Source organism: Paramormyrops kingsleyae, chromosome 20 (genome assembly GCF_048594095.1).
Source record: "Paramormyrops kingsleyae isolate MSU_618 chromosome 20, PKINGS_0.4, whole genome shotgun sequence".
Taxonomy (NCBI): Eukaryota; Metazoa; Chordata; class Actinopteri; order Osteoglossiformes; family Mormyridae; genus Paramormyrops; species Paramormyrops kingsleyae.
Window position 1 is genome coordinate 23015938 of NC_132816.1, and position 17018 is coordinate 23032955.

Genomic DNA, 17018 nt, shown 5'->3' on the forward strand with positions numbered 1-17018 from the left:
TGTGTAAATGTAATCGGTAGTAATGTGTGGAATCGGCCGTCGCCGTTTCGGCGATAGCATACTTGCGGATTTGGCGGTAACTCTATCAGCTCTCAAATCGGAGCGTGGAAGCTAGTTCTCAGAGTAAACCTTGGAGTTTGTTTGCGTATGATCGTGTTTGACCGCATCTTTCTATTTCAAAGTTTTCCTGACACGGCATATATGAATATCTTTAAAAGAATTACTCTTTTCAGAGAAGTATGAAGCCTGTAGCTGCAGCTGGCTAAGCTGCTAACGCTAACCTGTAAACTGCAGCTGTTGGCAGTCATTTGGCACGCGGCTGCTTGCGTGTGCACCCATCGCGGTGGGGATTCGTTTCCAGATGTTTCCAGATGTGTGCATGTAACGTAAAGGGATTTACGACACGAACGTGGAAGTGCTGTGATTTCTTTTGGTGGCTGAAATGCCCGAGAGCGACTCTGAAAATGACATCTGGGAATACAAACCTCTCCGCAAAACCAAGAGGCCGAAGAAGCGGCCGGCCTCCAGTCACTGCGCGCCGGCCAGGGGGGCGGCCCGAGGCCGTGCTTCGGGCTGCGCGGCGTCCCCTGCTGCCGTCTGCCCGAGCTGCCAGATGCCTTTCCGCATCCTGTTGGGCCAGTCGCCTCAGTGGCATGTCTCCGAGTGCCTGGAAGTCAGCGGCCCGAAGGACGGTAAGGGGTTTATCATTAGTGACGCACTGATGTGTAGCTAAGGCTGGATGTTGGATGACAGGCTATGCTTAGTCTAAGGGCAGTGGTGGCCTAATGGTTAGGGAAGCGCACTTGTAATTGAAAGATCGCTGGTTTGAATCTCCGACCAGCAAGGTACCACCCCCAAGCACTGCTCCCCTGGCGCTGAATTAGCTGCCCCCTGCTATGTCAAATATGGGTTAAATGCAGACGACACATTTCGTTGTTGTGTGCTGTGGTGTGTCAACAATGATCACTGATGACTAAATTATATATTAAAACAGACATTTAATGGGACCTGTGGTGCTGGCTTCATTAATCATTCTCATTGCTCCAAACCTTCTCTTATCTTTCCACTCCCTACCCCACCTGAACAAGCAGAATGTCCCGATGGCCTCAGCTGTTCCTCCACCATTCCGAGCCACTACAGGAAGTACAGCCACTCACAGCTGGCCCACTGCCGCGCAGCTGGTGATGAGGGCGTGGCCAGCCTGGGGGGGCTCCTGGAGGATGTGCCCAGCACCTCTAGCCCGACCCCCTCCCCCAGCAAGCAGTCCAGGCCAGACCTGCCGGTAGCTCATGCCTCCTCCAACGCCCTGATGTGCCTTCGGTCCCCCACTGTAAAGGACATCCAGAAAAAGAAGGGCTGGTCCCCGTCTGTCAGGGGTGGGAAGACAGCCTCCCGCCAGGGTGGAGATACCTCTACTCCTTCTAAAGCCAGTAGGGTGTGTGATGCTCCGGTGGTCACACCTTCCTCATTGGAATCTGCCCACCATTCCAGTGGCAGCGATGACATCTCCTACTCCCCCATCTCCTCTTTGCCCACGGACGTCGAGGTGGTGTCCTCCAGGAAAGTGCTGTTCAGCAGTGATATGACAGGAATCAAGGATGAGGACAAGGATTCCCTGATACAGCACGACAGTGACGATGACCGCCTTGCTGAGCTCCTGGCCCAGCAGGAGCAGGACAGCAAAGTGTTAGCAGAGACTCACCTGCAGGACCAGGGAAGGCTCGTCAACTCATTAACACCTGCTAATTACTTGCCTGCTGGTACGACAGATGCCGGGGGTTCACATGAGTCCAATGCTCCTGTTCTTAATTTAAAGGAGGAAGGCATGGTATCTGAGGACCCTGATTGGTGCTCTCCTCAAAGCCTGGTGTTGGAAAACCTGCGGGACCATTTGTTGAGCAGAGCTGAGTGGAGCAGTCAGGACAACGGTGGTGAAGAAGCACTTGAGCTCCCCCAGGGACTGAACCGTATAGGTGATATGGCCCCAAGAAAGACCCAGGTAAAACCAGCTTCCTCCACACTCAAGCAGACGGACATCGGTGTTTTCTTCGGCTTGAAGCCTCTGAAGAAGGAAGAACCCAAGCCTCAGCCTGAGGTTACCCCAGCTGTTGAGAACATTCAGCAGGTGACCCCAATACTGGCAGGAGGACGGTGTGCTGGGGACAGGAGGAAGAGGAAAGCCTCCCATTCTCTGGGTGATCCGGATGCAGCAGCCCAGGCAGCTGAGAGTGACACTGTACCTATGGCAAAGGCCGACAGAGTCAGGAGACCCTGGAGGAAGAGGTGGGCTCGAGGAAGAGCCAGCGAGGATGACACAGAGCGGGTGAAACGCTGCCCTTTCTACAAGAAGATCCCAGGTTGGGTCCGTGTGTGTGTGTCCTGATTAGCACTTGCTGTAGTCTCTCAGCATGGCTGAGGGCCCCTGGGCTCTGGCATTGGTGGTGTGGTCTCTGCTGTGCTCTGCCTCTTCCCCAGTAGATTTGCATTTATTGCCTTCTGAGTGCAGGATAGGAACCAGATGATCCAGAGCTTGTGATACCACAATATTGAGGCTCATGTCTTGGTGACTGGAGCAGCTAAGGTGTTAGCAGCACTAGATCGATCAGACAGTCACTTCCAATCTATAGGGTAAATGGAAACCTGAGAAAATGGTTGCCTAAAACTTGTTGGTGTTCTGGCCCCATGTTGCTTATGTTTATGCAAACTGACTTATTTGTGGGGGAGGATGGATTGAGTTTAATAAGCATTTAAATCATTCTAATGGTGTGTGTTTTGTGTGTGTTTGTCTTTGGGGGTGGTGTAGGCACTGGCTTTGTAGTAGATGCCTTCCAGTACGGGCTGATAGATGGCATCACCTGCTACTTCCTTTCCCATTTTCACTCTGACCACTACGGCGGACTCACAAAGCACTCCAGGCTGCCCATCTACTGCAACAAGGTGGGCAATGACCCAGTCCCTGCTGAGGTGCCTGGAGATCTGAGCTGACTGTCTCCACTTGCTTGTGGTGTTGAATGTCCTCTGATGGTCATCAGTTGTCTGGTCATTGCTCAGCACTCCTACAGGTGTGTGTGTCACTGCTGTCTGTCACACCCCAGATCACCGGTAACCTGGTGAAGACCAAGCTGCGGGTAGAGGAACAGTACATTCACATTCTCCCGATGAACACTGAGGTCTTTGTAGAGGGTGTGCGGGTGCTGCTGCTGGATGCCAACCAGTGAGTATCGCTCTCTGCAGTCTATGATTGTGTGCATAGACACTCAGTAAGCTTGGACCTTCTGAATTGGTTGTCAATGATCCCAGTTGCCTACTTGCTTAATTGTCATGCTGTTGTCCACCTGCTCTGCTGTTCAGATTCACAGCCCTGCCTCCCACTCACTCGTGGGCTTTTATCTTGGAGTTCCCTCCTTTTAGACCATCGATCATTTAGACTTTTTTTTTTTTTTTTTTTTTTAAGCACTTTTCATATAAACACAATGTAACACAAAGTGCTTTATATAATGAAAACAACATCCCCGCCACCCCCACCCATATACCAAATAATTAAATGGACTAACATAAATAGATAAAAGTCAAATCAATAAAACTCAAGTAAAAGCCAGATTAAAAAGAGAGCTCTTACGATGTCTTGCGGTGTGGCGACCGTGGTCACGCTTCGTCCTTGGAGCCGTGTGGATGTCTCGCGGTGTGGCGACCGCGGTCACGCTTCGTCCTTGGAGCCGTGTGGATGTCTCGCGGTGTGGCGACCGCGGTCACGCTTCGTCCTTGGAGCCGTGTGGATGTCTCGCGCTGTGGCGACCGCGGTCACGCTTCGTCCTTGGAGCCGTGTGGATGTCTCGCGGTGTGGCGACCGCGGTCACGCTTCGTCCTTGGAGCCGTGTGGATGTCTCGCGGTGTGGCGACCGCGGTCACGCTTCGTCCTTGGAGCCGTGTGGATGTCTCGCGGTGTGGCGACCGCGGTCACGCTTCGTCCTTGGAGCCGTGTGGATGTCTCGCGGTGTGGCGACCGCGGTCACGCTTCGTCCTTGGAGCCGTGTGGATGTCTCGCGCTGTGGCGACCGCGGTCACGCTTCGTCCTTGGAGCCGTGTGGATGTCTCGCGGTGACTTTTCCTCCCTCTCAGCTGTCCAGGTGCAGCCATGCTCCTGTTCCTGCTAGCCGACGGGCAGACCATCCTGCACACGGGCGACTTCCGGGCCAACCCGTCTATGGAACGTTACCCAGAGCTGCAAGGCTGCAGGGTGCAGACTGTATATCTGGACACCACGTGAGTGAGTCTGCATGAGTGCTGTGGTCTGTAACTACAGCATCCTATGATCCAAACACCCAGACACAATAATGAGTAATGTGTTTAAGTGCCAGTGAGGTTTTTCTTAATCCCCCCCACCCCCCCGTACAGGTACTGCAGTCCAGAGTATGCCTTCCCCCCCCAACAGGAGGTCATCACATTTGCTGTCAATGTGGCCTTTGAGTATGTGACCCTGCATCCCTGCACGCTGGTCGTGTGTGGTGCCTATGCTGTGGGTAAGGAGAAGGTATTCCTTGGTGAGTGCTGCAGCCTTGGTGGGGGGGCCTTGTGACACCCAGCCAAAGGGGGCCCTTGCTTATGTGTGTGTGTGTGTGTGTGTGTGTGTGTGTGTGTGTGTGTGTGTGTGTCCCCTCCCACAGCACTGGCAGAGGTGCTCGGCTGTAAGGTTGGCATGTCTCGGGACAAGTTCCTCACCATGAGCTGCCTAGAGTCTGAGCAGGTCTCCCGGCTCGTCACCACGGACTGGCGCTCTGCCCGGGTTCATGTGCTGCCCATGGGACAGGTCAACGTCAAGGTCTGTCCTGTCGCTCTCACATGTCCCTGTGGCTTGTTCTACCGCCCACGTGGAAAGGGGAAGTGCCGTCATATGGATACTGTGTGTGTAGACTAGCTCTGTTGCCATCTAAGTTGCAGTGAAGGACTCTGATGGGGGGGGGTCTCCACTCTCTGCTTAGTGGGCTTGTGGCTCCATCTCTCAGTGCTCAGTCTGTCAGGTGCTGTCCTGACTCTCTGCTGTTTCCAGGGGCTGCAGACTCACCTTAGGAAGTTCTCTGGGACCTATAATAAAGTTCTGGCCTTCAAGCCCACGGGCTGGACCTTCTCAAGCCAGGCTGCGGGTTTGGAAGACATCCAGCCTGTGGTCAGGGACAACATTACTGTCTACGGTGGGTGTGCATTGGATCATTTTTAAGAGTATTTCCATTTAAAGTGCTACTCTGTGGCTCTGTATCTCGAATTGTGCGTGAATAGTCTCCGATCTGTGAGCCTTTCGTCTTACAAACAGTCTCCCCTTCCAGAAATCCCCTACAGCGAGCACAGTAGCTATGTGGAGCTGAAGCGCTTCATCCAGTGGCTGAAGCCAAAGAAGATCATCCCCACCGTGAACGCAGGCAGCTGGGCAAGCCGCAAGCCCATGGAGCAGATGTTTAGTGGCTGGATGGCGGAGCTTGTGGCTGGTGGGGGCAGGTCTGGAACCCGAGTGGGTGGGGTTAATCCAGAAACGGGTCAGCACTGATGTGGGTGGAACTTAAGCTGCAGGGCGGATCGTCAGGTAATGACGCCCATGTAGTGCTAGTGAAAAGGTGTGTGATATGAGGACAGCTGCTGAATGCCTGAATTGGCAGGAAACTGGGTCAGCTGTTTGTTTTTTAATTGTTTCTAATTGTGCAAGAAGTCTGATGCTGCTGGAATCACAACTGTATTAAAATGGAATTTCCATTAAATTAAATGGGTTTTGTATGTCCTCTTAATGTGTAGACTGTCTAACTCCTGGAACATTAAACACAGTGAGTCTCCTGCATTCTGCCGTCTGTGCGTGTGGGGGGGCTTACCTGAAATGCTTAGCACCATGGTGCCATGGTTAATCCCCAGTTCAGGTAGCCAGCCCTGGACTGTGAACCCCCCCCCCCCCCCCCCCCTCGAGGATAACATGGCTTAAGTGAAATGTTGCTATGGAGATAGATAAAGCATCTCATCTATTGAGTGAGCCATTAAGTTCTGTTTCAGTGACTAAGTGACTGATCCTGAGCATTAATCTGTTCGTGATCCAGATTATGGAAGAAGCTGTGTGATGCACCTTAGCCCAAAGCGCTTTTGCTGCCAGATGCTCTGTCGCTTGCTGGTTTTCTTGTAAGGCACAGATGTGGGCCAGGTCCCTGCTGAGGCTGCACCCAGTCCTGGTTCAGATAAAATAGAGTAGTGATACTTCTTTGGTCCCCATGGGGACAATCTGTTTTTCCCTCCTCCATCTTGTTCTCCATGAGACAGACTCATATACAGGTGAGAGCAAGCTTTGGGGTCACCGTGCAGGGTCAGCCAGCATGCAGCACCCCCTGGTGCTGGGGGGGTCACAGTGCAGGGTCAGCCAACATGCAGCGGCCCCTGGTGCTGGGGGGGGGTCACAGTGCAGGGTCAGCCAGACTTCTGCCGTGGCTTGAACCGGCAACCTTCCCATCAGGGGCACAGAGGCTTAGCCTGCAGATTCAGGATTCGCTCTCTTTTTGGTATCCCTCACTGTCACAGAAACCTGAAAATCCTAAATCCACTTCTTAATGGATTGGCCTGGTCCATCTCCCTGGCCCTTGAGTGGCTGACTGGAAGCCCGCTCTGTGGTCCGGGGGGGTCCTGCTGGCAGTGAGAAAGAAGGCCTTTTCCCCCTAGTTGCAGTTTAAAGAGGCGCTTTTTAAAAAGCAGATATAAATATGAAGCTTTTGATGCTGAAGGCCATGTTTTTGGCCTTGTTTAAAATGTAATCATAATGTTTTTCTGGGGATTAAAAGCCCTGGTGATCAGTCATAGTGTGAGCCCAGTCTCCCTGGCAGCTCTGGGGGAAAGGTCAGGTCACCAGCAGCACTGATGGATGCGCTGGATTGTGGAGAGGGGGGGTTCAGCTGACATTGTCTCAGAAGCTTCCCACTATGCAGTCCAGGTGCCTTTGCCCCCCCATGTGTATTAGTAGGAAGCTTGTTTACGCTTTGCCTTTGCACATGGAATTCTGAGCAGAGGCTTTTCTTGTTGACTGACGAAGGGGTTTCTTAGTCGTTGACTTGATGGCTTTCAAATGTGCCACCTGCTTCCTTTCATCCCGTTACCTGTGATGTCCCGGTCATTAATGATTTAATGAAACTTTTTATCAACTCATCTTTACAGGAAGCCAGTCCCAAGAAATTGGCAGTCAAGATATAAAGGGCAAGAAAGGGGACCAGCACCTAATGTTTGCTATGATAAAACGAGCATGGATGAGAAGTGAGAGGGGTATGGATGACTGACTGATGTCATTAGGAGCAGGACATCCCATTGGAATCTGGGAGTCGGTGAATCCGCCAGCCAATCAAAGGGGCTGTCCTAGCACCAGGGTCCCTGTGAGCCTCGACCCTCATCCATTTTAGCTTGAAAATACTTCATAACTGTGCTTTTAAGAATGTTTGCTGGATCGATTTAGTTATGTGTTGCGTTTTTTGTGGGGCGATTCATGTTTTACCACTACCTCTGAAATCCTTTATTTATCTATCTGATTTCATAAATTATGTCTTTGGATTTGTGGTGGAGAAATGTTGCAGTTCCTCTGTAATCCTACAGGTGGTGCACTCTAAACTATTCCCACATCGCCAGGCAGCACAGGATCCTGTGGAATAGCAGCCAGTTATTCCCTAACTTTTTTAAGCAATGACAAGTATAGTGGACAATAGTAGAGATTTGCACTGCTCCTGCACAGTTTAAATATAAAGTATCGAGGAACTTTGGCTTTCAAGATTTAAATGGTAAAGTGGAGTTGGACATGAGTCATCCTGTATGCAAACTTTACCCTGCGAAAGTTACGCGTTGTGATAATGCGAGAGACATACGGGCACATCTTGCATCCTGAGACAGACAAGGCAGTGAAGGAGCATAAAAGCTCAGTGTAGTTTATGCTACGGAAGCAGCAAAAGTAGCTTTTTGTTGTTTTTTTAATTTTGTTAAAATTTATACTGTTGTATTTGAAGTTGTTTCGTCTTGTTTAAATGCTCTCTGTTTTTTTGAGGAGGAAAATCATTTGAAGTGTGCTGTGTTTCCTCATGTTCAACTCAGCTGTGCAGTTACTGAGTAAAGCTTTAGTGGTATGACGATTTTTAAATTTTATTTATTTATTTTACACGGTTCAAGGTTTTAAAATTCTAAAAAAGGAAACAAATCATAGTATCAAATCGAGATATTCATAGAAATGCAATACATATCAAATCGGCACCTAGGTATCATGATAATCTTATTGGGAGGTCTGGTGATTCCCATCCCTGTTTTTTTATATATATTTTTTCACATTTGGTCATAATTTCATAGCTGCTTAAACCAGTCTCGTGCCACTATCTGTCCACAATGACACGAAGGTGGTTCCTGTACATGCCCTCCGTCCGCCATGCCTGCCTTTCTGGGAATCACCTCCGACTCCCCCTGAAGTCCATCTCACAGTGGTGTGGAGGGGCCAGAACGGCAAGTCCTCGCCTCACTTACAGGTGCAGCTGCCAGGCTGGAAGCCCAAGGAGTCCGGGAACCTGAGCAGGGTCACTGTGACCTGAGGAGAGGCAGCAGACTGGTGTGTGAGTGACTGTGTCTGAGGCCTGTCCACGTGCGTGTGCCTGAGCGGGAGGTTGGTGATGGTGTGTGTACCTTCTGCTTCAGAAGCTTGCCCAGAAACATTTGCAAGTCAGCCACACAGTCTGTTTTCATGTCGTTCACGGCTAGGATCTGGTCACCCTTGTGGAAGAGGCAGGTCGACCCTAAGGGGGGGCTCCACTCACTGACACTGGGGGGAGGGAGGAGGGGGTCAGCTGCAGCCTATATTGAAAGCGACAGTATAGGGTGCTATCATTTAGACCAGGGTTCTTCAAGTCTGGACCTCGATTCCAAATCCAGGAGAACATGCAAACTCCACACACGGAACCCTGGCAGAGACTCAGACCTTGCGGGGAGAACATGCAAACTCCACACACGGAACCCTGGCAGAGACTCAGACCTTGCGGGGAGAACATGCAAACTCCACACACGGAACCCTGGCAGAGACTCAGACCTCGCGGGGAGAACATGCAAACTCCACACACGGAACCCTGGCAGAGACTGAAACCTCGGTTCCAGGGGTGTGAGGCGACTGTGCTAACCACTGCACTACTTAAAATTTCTTTTTGATAAACAGCTTATATGTCTTATATTAAATCTATCTAGATACAGCTCATTCAGGTTCTCCTCCCAAAGTCACTGCCTGAAAGCCTAGATGAGGGCCAAGGCATACCGAAAACCCACCAGGGTGTCCCGTCAGCATCTTCCAGCTTCAGATGGTGCTTCAGGTCACTCAGGTCCACTGAAATCTCTTTCCATATGGGGATTTTATCTCTGGAAAAAGGAAAAGAATTTTAGCATTTAGTCGAAAGAACTACAGTACCCAGAGTTCCCTAGGCAGAGACTCATCAGAAAGAGCCCCTGAATTACCCATCGATCTGTTCCTGCCACTTTGCACAGGCCTCCTGATTTAACGGCTGGTCTCTCTGCTTTATTTCAGTTTTGGATAGAGACTCAGGATCTGATATGTCTTCTGTGATGTTCCTGTGGAAATGCCAAGTGATTATAATGATGTCACATTTTTAAGAAAAACACAATATTTTGGTTTAAGGTTAAATGGTATTAAAAGTAATGCTGAGAAATGTTTTATATTATTTTTGCACAGGATGCCATGGTGATCAAAGGTTGGGCCTCTCAATTCCACCCCCAAGAAAGGTATGCCTGTGCACTAATATGAATCTAGGGGTATCCCCACAACCCTGACCAGACTCAGGATGGAGGTTGGGGGTTTTGGTGTGGCTTCAACAGATGTGGATGGAGGACGGCAAGTAACAGAGGTGAAGGACATGACTTTGAGGATCGCTGTTCCTATTCCGTGGATTGTCCTGCTGTTCGGCCTGCCACTCAAACCACGCATTTGCTTTAGGCCTCCTGAAGTTTGGGGGCCCCCTACTGGCCACAAACAGTCACTATGGTACATATCAAATAAACACATAGCTATGATCTGATGCTACCAGCTAGCTGTTCATTTCATTTTTGAAAGATCTGAAGGGGGTGTGGAGCCCAGAAGTAACTGTTGGAGTGGGGGTCCCAGAAGCAGCACACCTGGCCCTGGTTCTACCCTACAAGGTACTCTTGGAATATTTCTGTAAACTGGTGAAACTGCCAATTGGATAAAAGTGTGTCTTGTTAAGCCGAAGACAAAAAAACATTGCTGTGTTAAGGAATCTCAGTTTAAGAGGGACTTTATGTGACACAAGGTCAGGTCTGATCTCCACTCCTGCCCTTTGTTCCCTCACTTCTGCCCCAGTGCCTGGAATGTACTAGGTGGACCTGAGCAACCGGCTCCCAGAAATGCAGACCGGTCCAGAAGTATGTGAGCTCTGACACATCACTGTGAACAGTGCCAGCTATTGTCTTTGTGGTCTTTCCACACACAGCAGCTGTTCTTCCATTTCCTTACTTAGTTTAGGCTATCTGAGTAGTCTGTGAAGCTTTTGCCCCATATGGAGGGCTGGATGCCCCCAGATTGCAGTCATCACTCACTCTTCAGTGAAGCTGTCTGACCATCCACCATTGTTGACCTGCGGGTCCATTATCTTCATCCTCTTGGTCTCCTCAGTGACAGATGACAGGGATTGGCTCTCCTGCTTCCTTCAGAAGCAAAAAGTCCTGCTCTTTAGTCTCCGTTCCCCTCCCGTGTACTTGGCAGATGTGGTCGACTACAAATTCTCTACTTACATTGGGAAATTCTCATATAAGTGCTCCTCATCCTTCAGCATTTCGTACCTGTCACAATCAAAGCAACATTAGAATCATCTCTCTCTGCAGCCAGCTTGGTTTTCCAGATAGCTTCTCTGGGTCCCAAACAGCTGGTGCCAGCTCTGCGAAAGGCCATATATCACAAATGGATACTGCAGGACTTGGGTCCTGCTCCGAGGCCTTGAACCAGCTACATTCAGCAAATGAACTCACACGTTTAGTCAGTTTTCTATCTGCATTCAACAGAGATGTTAACCTTTGGGAAAATGTTAGTGACAGTCCTGGAGGTAAAGGCTGTGAAAGTGACCGGTTCTGGGATGAAGGAAACGGTGAAAGAAACTTACATTCTGTCCATTCTGGTGTAAAAACTCTCTTCTTCCTCAGCTTCATCATCATCATCATCATCATCATCCTCTTCATTTCCCTAAATTATTATTTGATATAAACAGATGAAGAGCTGGTGGGTGCTAGGATGGTGCTTCACACTCTCCAGAGATACCTCTTCAAATCACCAAAAGTATCCTGGGGTCTTTCCACACTCACTGGGTGTGTGACAGGGACCATCAGCTTATTGGCAGGACTGGCAGTGACCTTGGCTACTTTAACTAAGGGAGCATTTTGTTAAAAGGCTGAAGGTCATGGATGCTCACGTTAAACATCCTGTCCACACCTAAGTATCTTCTTGTTCCCTGTACAGCTAAACACCGACCCAGTGTAAGATAAGTATTTACCCTTTAGAAAGCATTTTGGCCATTTAGTGCCCGTTACTCCACACCGACCTGCTCCGGCTTTGAGATGACTTAAACCCAAAGTCTCCCTCCCCTGGTGTGGCCTGCCATGGGCGTGTTGGCTTCAGAACCCCCCTGAGGCTTTGGCACAGAGGTTAGTGGCAGTAACATGGCCCTGGCACCTGAGCCATGATATCCAGGATACTCTTGGGCGTGTCGTAGTGGGAGTGTCGGGCATCCTCTTGTGCCTTGTGCTCTAGACAGGATGCGGGTCGCCTGTTTCCAGTCTTGTTAGATGCCTGTTAATAATAACAATAATAACTGATACTTTGTTGATTCCCATGGGGAAATTTTCTTCACACCAGCCCCAACTTGCTCTCTGCAGGTGAAAACAAGTGAAGGGCAGTGAAGGGCAGTGAAGGGCAGCCTCCCACAGCAGTGCCCAGCACATGGGGGTTAGGGGGGGCTAAGGGCCTTGCTCAAGGTCCCGCAGATGTGCCGAGACCAGGCTCGAACTGACAACCTTCTGATCACAGGTACAGAGGTTTAGCCCACTGCTCCATGCTGCCCCCTGCTGTTTCCCGCGACTTAGCAGCAGTTAAACTCTACGCGTTTAACCACCCCCCCCCCCAGCCACACATATACAACATATTTGTTTCAAGGTTGTACTACGTTCTGTATTGAAAGGGTGGTAGGCTGGCATAGGCTCAGCCAGTTTGCTACCAAGTCGCTCCCAGCCTACCTGATGCTCAGCGAGAAGCATGTCTATGCTTGGTGCAGAGGCAGAGCGGCTCCTCTGGGGGGGGGGAGAAGAAATGATCTCATGAACAAATCACGGCAATGAGAGTGGGTAGCTTTGTACCCTTTGATCCTGGAATTTCAGTTTCTGCCTGGGATATACCAGGCAGGCAGAAGGAGGCCCGTACCGTGTCGTCTTTAGAAGAGAGATTCCTTAGTGCCTTATAGATGTCACTGAACCATCCATCCACCTCCAGCCTGTAACCATGGAGGTGGGCTTGTTAGTAATCATTAGCCAGGATGTTCTCTGGTCTGACTGAGGAAAATATAGATTTTTTCCCCCACTTTTGATGTTGATGGTCTACGGCCACTCATTTTGTTGAGCTTAGATCCTTTGTAATATGATTATCAAAAATGCGTATCTGAGATTTTGAACCCACACCCTACACACTCTTCCCAACGGCACAAGATCACTGGGTGACACACATGGGAAATATATCCAGCTGCAAACCCCCCTTATGTATTGCTCACATGAGAGTGACCTCACAATGAAAAGGTCCAGCAGACAGAAGCAGACTATGAATCAGCCACACAGGACTCAGATGTGCAGGGAGGTAGTTAAGGGGCAGGTGGTCAACAGCATCCCATCAATGCCTAAGCTGGTCCCACTGAGCCCTCAAACACGGCCTAGTAAGTGAGAAGGTCAGCATGCTGCTTCTCACTTCCCATCAGAGACTAACAGGCCTTTCGTCATTTGGCCAATGAGCTGTGCCATGGGCAGTGAAGCACATTTATAACCAAAGGTTCTAACCAAAGGTTTGCAGGTTCGGCTTCCTGCAGAAGACATTCATAGCCTGCTGTTAAGTGAAGCTTCCCCGGCCACCATGTGGAGACCGACTTGTACTACTCACACTTACTTCAGCTCGCTGATGAGGTAATAGTCTCTGTCATTGGCGTGGATGTAGAGCACACAGTCGGGGGGGCATTTGAAGGTTTTGTGGATCCACTCCCACCTCTTTTGCTTCTCTGGGGCAGGGTAAATCACTGAGATCCTGGCAGGAAATGATACAGTGAATCACAGCAAACTGGCGCCTGGCAGAGGCCAGTGAGAGGCAGACCGAGCTGCTTGGCGGTTAGCGGACATACTTAGAGAGGTCGATGACCCCCTGCGCTTTCTCCCGCTCGTCCTCACTCCGGTAATACTTCAGCAGATGTGTGCCCCAGATGGTTTTAAACAGCACAAAGAAACGCTTCTTCCAGGATTTCTGCAGGAACAGAGGAGGTTTTTATACCCATTAACCACAAGGAAACTGAAAAGAAAATGAAGAGCGACAGCAGGAACTTTCTGTGGTAAATCTCATTCATGTCAAGAATCGGAATCGTAAAGATTTTTATTGACCAAATACATTAAAGATACAAGAAATTTTGTTGGGTCTGCTCCTGTAAAATGCATAATATGCAGGACAACTGGATAAGGCGATTTATAATTATGTATAATGTTAATGTTACAGTTCTTTTACACGAGATTGTATACTGAGAAGCAGCATGGGATGGATCAATGGTGAAATAAACAAACAAACAAAGAAAGTGAATGTAAGTAAACCAGGGTGATGCTGAGAGGAATGAAATAACCTTGACAGTAGCCTTTTACAGAAAGTCCACCTCCCAGTTTCATCACAAAAATTCCTCTTTCTTTCACAGGTTCGATTCAGTAACTACTGATCACTTTATTTCCGAATGTGTGTGTGAAGTCAAAATGTGCATGGAGAAAGTTCACAGCAGTGTGCATCACTCAACTTCTGCAAGGAAGCAGAAAACTCACCAAAGACTTGAAACGGCCAGCTGGAGGAGATTTGATTAGGTGTCCAGTGCGCACCTCCTCCACGTCCGCCACTGTGGTGTAGAACACCGTCTGTGTACCTAGAAACATTAGTAAATGGTAAACTGGGGAACTTTTGGTGTGCATAGAATAGTCATATTTAACTCAATCTGATCAATTTGACTTTCAGTCAAAACACCTTTAGACAACAATAATATATATATTTTTTAAATGGCTGTATAACTAAAATTGCCCCATAAACTATATGAGGCATTACTGTCATAAAATGATGCTCACATTAGGCTTTCTGATTGAACCATGATTCCCAGAGGGTAAATTTACAGCAGTACATCTGTAAGACCCTATTGTAGTGCTCATATATCTTTTTATCAATCAGTTAGTACCTGCCAGTTTCCTGCACACAGATTCTGAATGATGTTTCTGTGCTTTTGTTCTTTTGCAATAACAAGAGTCGCACTGAGGTTCCATCATTGAATGCAGAAGGAACCCAGTGCAGTGTTTTGTTTACAAGCTCAGTAAATGTTTATGGCGTCCTTAAAAATAAGCCTCATTGAAGGTACCAAGACAAGGCAGGGCTATGACGACTGCCTGCCAGGGTCATTTCACACGGCGTTTGGTGACACTAAGCCCACCGCTTCCCATCGTACTTGGTATCCGCTGGGGGTTCATCCCGAGGATGTTGGATCCTACTGCCTGTGCTGAGAGGAAAGGTCTGGCAAGAGCAGGGCCCAGCGGACCTGAGACAGTGAGATAGTGGACATCTACTGAGCTTGTCCATTTCCTCGCGGTGACATCTCTGTGCATTTTTGGGAAAACACCACAAACAACAGTGGCATAGAAGCACACACTCACAGGTGCATCTACAGGAGGTGTGACATGCTACCCGGTGACCCCACAAACAGCGTAGAAGTAAACCTTACCTCCACAGAAGAGAGCGACACCTGCGGCTTTGCCCCTGGTGTCTCCCAAGATTGCTTCAGGTACCTAATCGCTCACCAGCTCCGCTCCCTTGGACTCCCACATTCTGAGCTTAGCTGTCAGCGTGTGAGGAACTTAATGCCGCCTTCCCACGAAGCTGCTTATGAAAATGCTTAGCATGTGATGTCACCTGCATGCTTGAGGCAGAGGCTCCACCACTGGCTCTGCCTCATCCAGCCAGCCCTACCCAGGTGTGCAGACTTCCTCCTGGACACCATCCAAGCTTTTTGAGAAACAACTGGTTTGTTTAGTATTGCTGCAGTATCCGGTAACACAGCCGGAAGCTGTGAAATTCCAGCTGCCGTCACGACAGGGGTTAGTCGGGTGCTTCAGCTTATGAATTATTATTATTATTATTATTATTATTCCTTTTTAATAAGCTGTATGAGTAAATAGTGCAGAAATGTTCAGCTGGAAATTAGCTGTCAGGGCAGCGTTTTGAATATGATTTCAGTGACCTAAGGATCAGACAACAGACCGTTGTTGTCATCTTTCAAATAAGATACTGACACACTTATCCATGTGCGTAGCTTATTTTACTTTATTTTACTTTTAACGATGCAACAACAAACAAAACTGAAACTGCCGAAAGTCAGATTAATCTACTCGTCTATCCTTACAAATGTTATTTATCCAGCTCTGTTAGTAGGGAGATATTAAAGCTTTGGTATTTCTACAGGAGAATTAAGGAGTTTATCTATCCTGCTGCTGTCATTTCCATGTAGGAAAGTCATACAGAAGGTCAGTGTCATGCCCCCTGCCTCGCTGCCCCGTGCGGAATCCCCATGTCACCGGCTGTGTCTAGTTTTGTTCAATGTAGTCCGGTGTATTTAAGTACTTCTCTGTTCGTCTTCCCCCAGTCCTGTAATTGACGTTACTGCCCGTCTGTCCTGTGTGCCCGACTGTCTCCCCCGTACTGCCCTCGTTTCCCCAATAAACTCCTTTGTTTCCCCGACTTCCTGGATTCCCGCTCCTCTGTCTCCATTCCGTGCCATATTTCAGCACGTAACAGTCAGACAGAGAAGGATCCAGAAGATTCATATTGTATTGTGTAATAAACTACACAACACAGTTCATACACAGTTTCTAAGATGATTCTTCCTGTATGAGTGGGATGCACCATCAGTTTAAATGTTTATATTTGATCAGTTTAAAAGTTAATTCCGCATTTTCTCAAGACCTCTGATCTGTTGCCTGATTAACCAGAAAAGGTCATTTCACTGTGTTCTTGTCAGAGAGGAACAAAGGAAACATTCCTGATTCTGGATAATCTACGTTCATATCTATATCTATATTTATGTTATGATTCTGGATAATCTACATTCATATCTATATCTATACTATGTTTATGCTATGACAGCTGGGGAACTCGTACCCATACACCTTACAGACTGAAAGTGCTATGCCAACGTGACTGAACTTTGATAAATGGTGAATCAGATTCCTGATGTTAAATACTGTAAATGCCTTGCTGTGTTGATGACTGAGTACATGATTTCTGTTCATATGCTTTGTAATATAACTAACCACACAAACTTCATGAACTTAGACTGGCCATCTTATGTGAATACCGCTTTCAGTCAAGCATTGTCCGCAGAGCCCACTCACAAGCTCTTCTGCTGGTCCACGCTGATGTACCACATAGAGGGGGCCTCAGATGATGCAGCCAGAATGTCGGCCCCTGCGTGTGACTGTCTGTCAGCGGCGGCTCCTGTCAGGGTTCCCTTATTGCTTGTGCGTGCCATGTGACTGCCGGCCATGTGACTGCCAGCCATGTGACTGGAGACTTTTGGGCTGAGTAGCAGCAGTTATTAATACCGCCGATGACATTGCCCCCACCCCGCAGAACAGCAAGCTCCTGACCCATGACCTTTGACCCCAAACACAGCTATAAATAATGATATGCCACTGGCACCTTC

At 48.8% G+C, this 17018-nt stretch overlaps 2 protein-coding genes across 3 annotated transcripts; one reads left to right on the forward strand and one right to left on the reverse strand.

The window, feature by feature from the left end:
* The first annotated feature begins 58 nt into the window (after positions 1-58).
* On the forward strand, positions 59-5824 carry dclre1a (DNA cross-link repair 1A (PSO2 homolog, S. cerevisiae)). Its single transcript, XM_023796980.2, has 9 exons — positions 59-692; positions 1092-2357; positions 2804-2937; positions 3096-3214; positions 4120-4263; positions 4396-4541; positions 4665-4819; positions 5048-5189; positions 5322-5824. Exons 1-9 carry the CDS (start codon positions 443-445, stop codon positions 5537-5539), a joined length of 2574 nt encoding a protein of 857 aa, XP_023652748.2. The 5' UTR covers positions 59-442; the 3' UTR covers positions 5540-5824.
* Positions 5825-8123: 2299 nt separating this feature from the next.
* LOC111836058 (pleckstrin homology domain-containing family S member 1) lies at positions 8124-15231 on the reverse strand. Of its 2 annotated transcripts, none has more exons than XM_023796985.2 (15): positions 15042-15231; positions 14769-14858; positions 14104-14201; positions 13428-13546; positions 13199-13333; positions 12470-12539; positions 12286-12339; positions 11726-11842; positions 11160-11239; positions 10795-10842; positions 10600-10707; positions 9484-9597; positions 9298-9387; positions 8668-8803; positions 8124-8572 (listed from the first exon to the last, which is right to left on the reverse strand). In XM_023796985.2, the coding sequence occupies exons 2-15, from the start codon at positions 14788-14790 to the stop codon at positions 8504-8506; spliced, it is 1260 nt and encodes a 419-aa protein (XP_023652753.2). In that variant the 5' UTR covers positions 14791-14858; positions 15042-15231; the 3' UTR covers positions 8124-8503. The 2 variants fall into 2 exon arrangements, with proteins under 2 accessions (XP_023652753.2, XP_023652754.2); XM_023796986.2 differs by having other exon boundaries at positions 14769-14917.
* Positions 15232-17018: the final 1787 nt, after the last annotated feature.

Bases quoted from the DNA above. Each gene is read 5' to 3' on its own strand.
- dclre1a (XM_023796980.2), top strand. From the start codon at position 443: ATGCCCGAGAGCGACTCTGAAAATGACATCTGGGAATACAAACCTCTC. The intron at 4,542-4,664 runs GTGAGTGCTGCA...CCCCTCCCACAG, and splicing joins TAAGGAGAAGGTATTCCTTG to CACTGGCAGAGGTGCTCGGC. The intron at 4,820-5,047 runs GTCTGTCCTGTC...TGCTGTTTCCAG, and splicing joins TGGGACAGGTCAACGTCAAG to GGGCTGCAGACTCACCTTAG.
- LOC111836058 (XM_023796985.2), bottom strand. From the start codon at position 14,790: ATGAACCCCCAGCGGATACCAA. The intron at 14,202-14,768 runs GTACGATGGGAA...TAATGTTTCTAG, and splicing joins GAACCCCCAGCGGATACCAA to GTACACAGACGGTGTTCTAC. The intron at 10,708-10,794 runs GTAAGTAGAGAA...TTGCTTCTGAAG, and splicing joins TTATATGAGAATTTCCCAAT to GAAGCAGGAGAGCCAATCCC.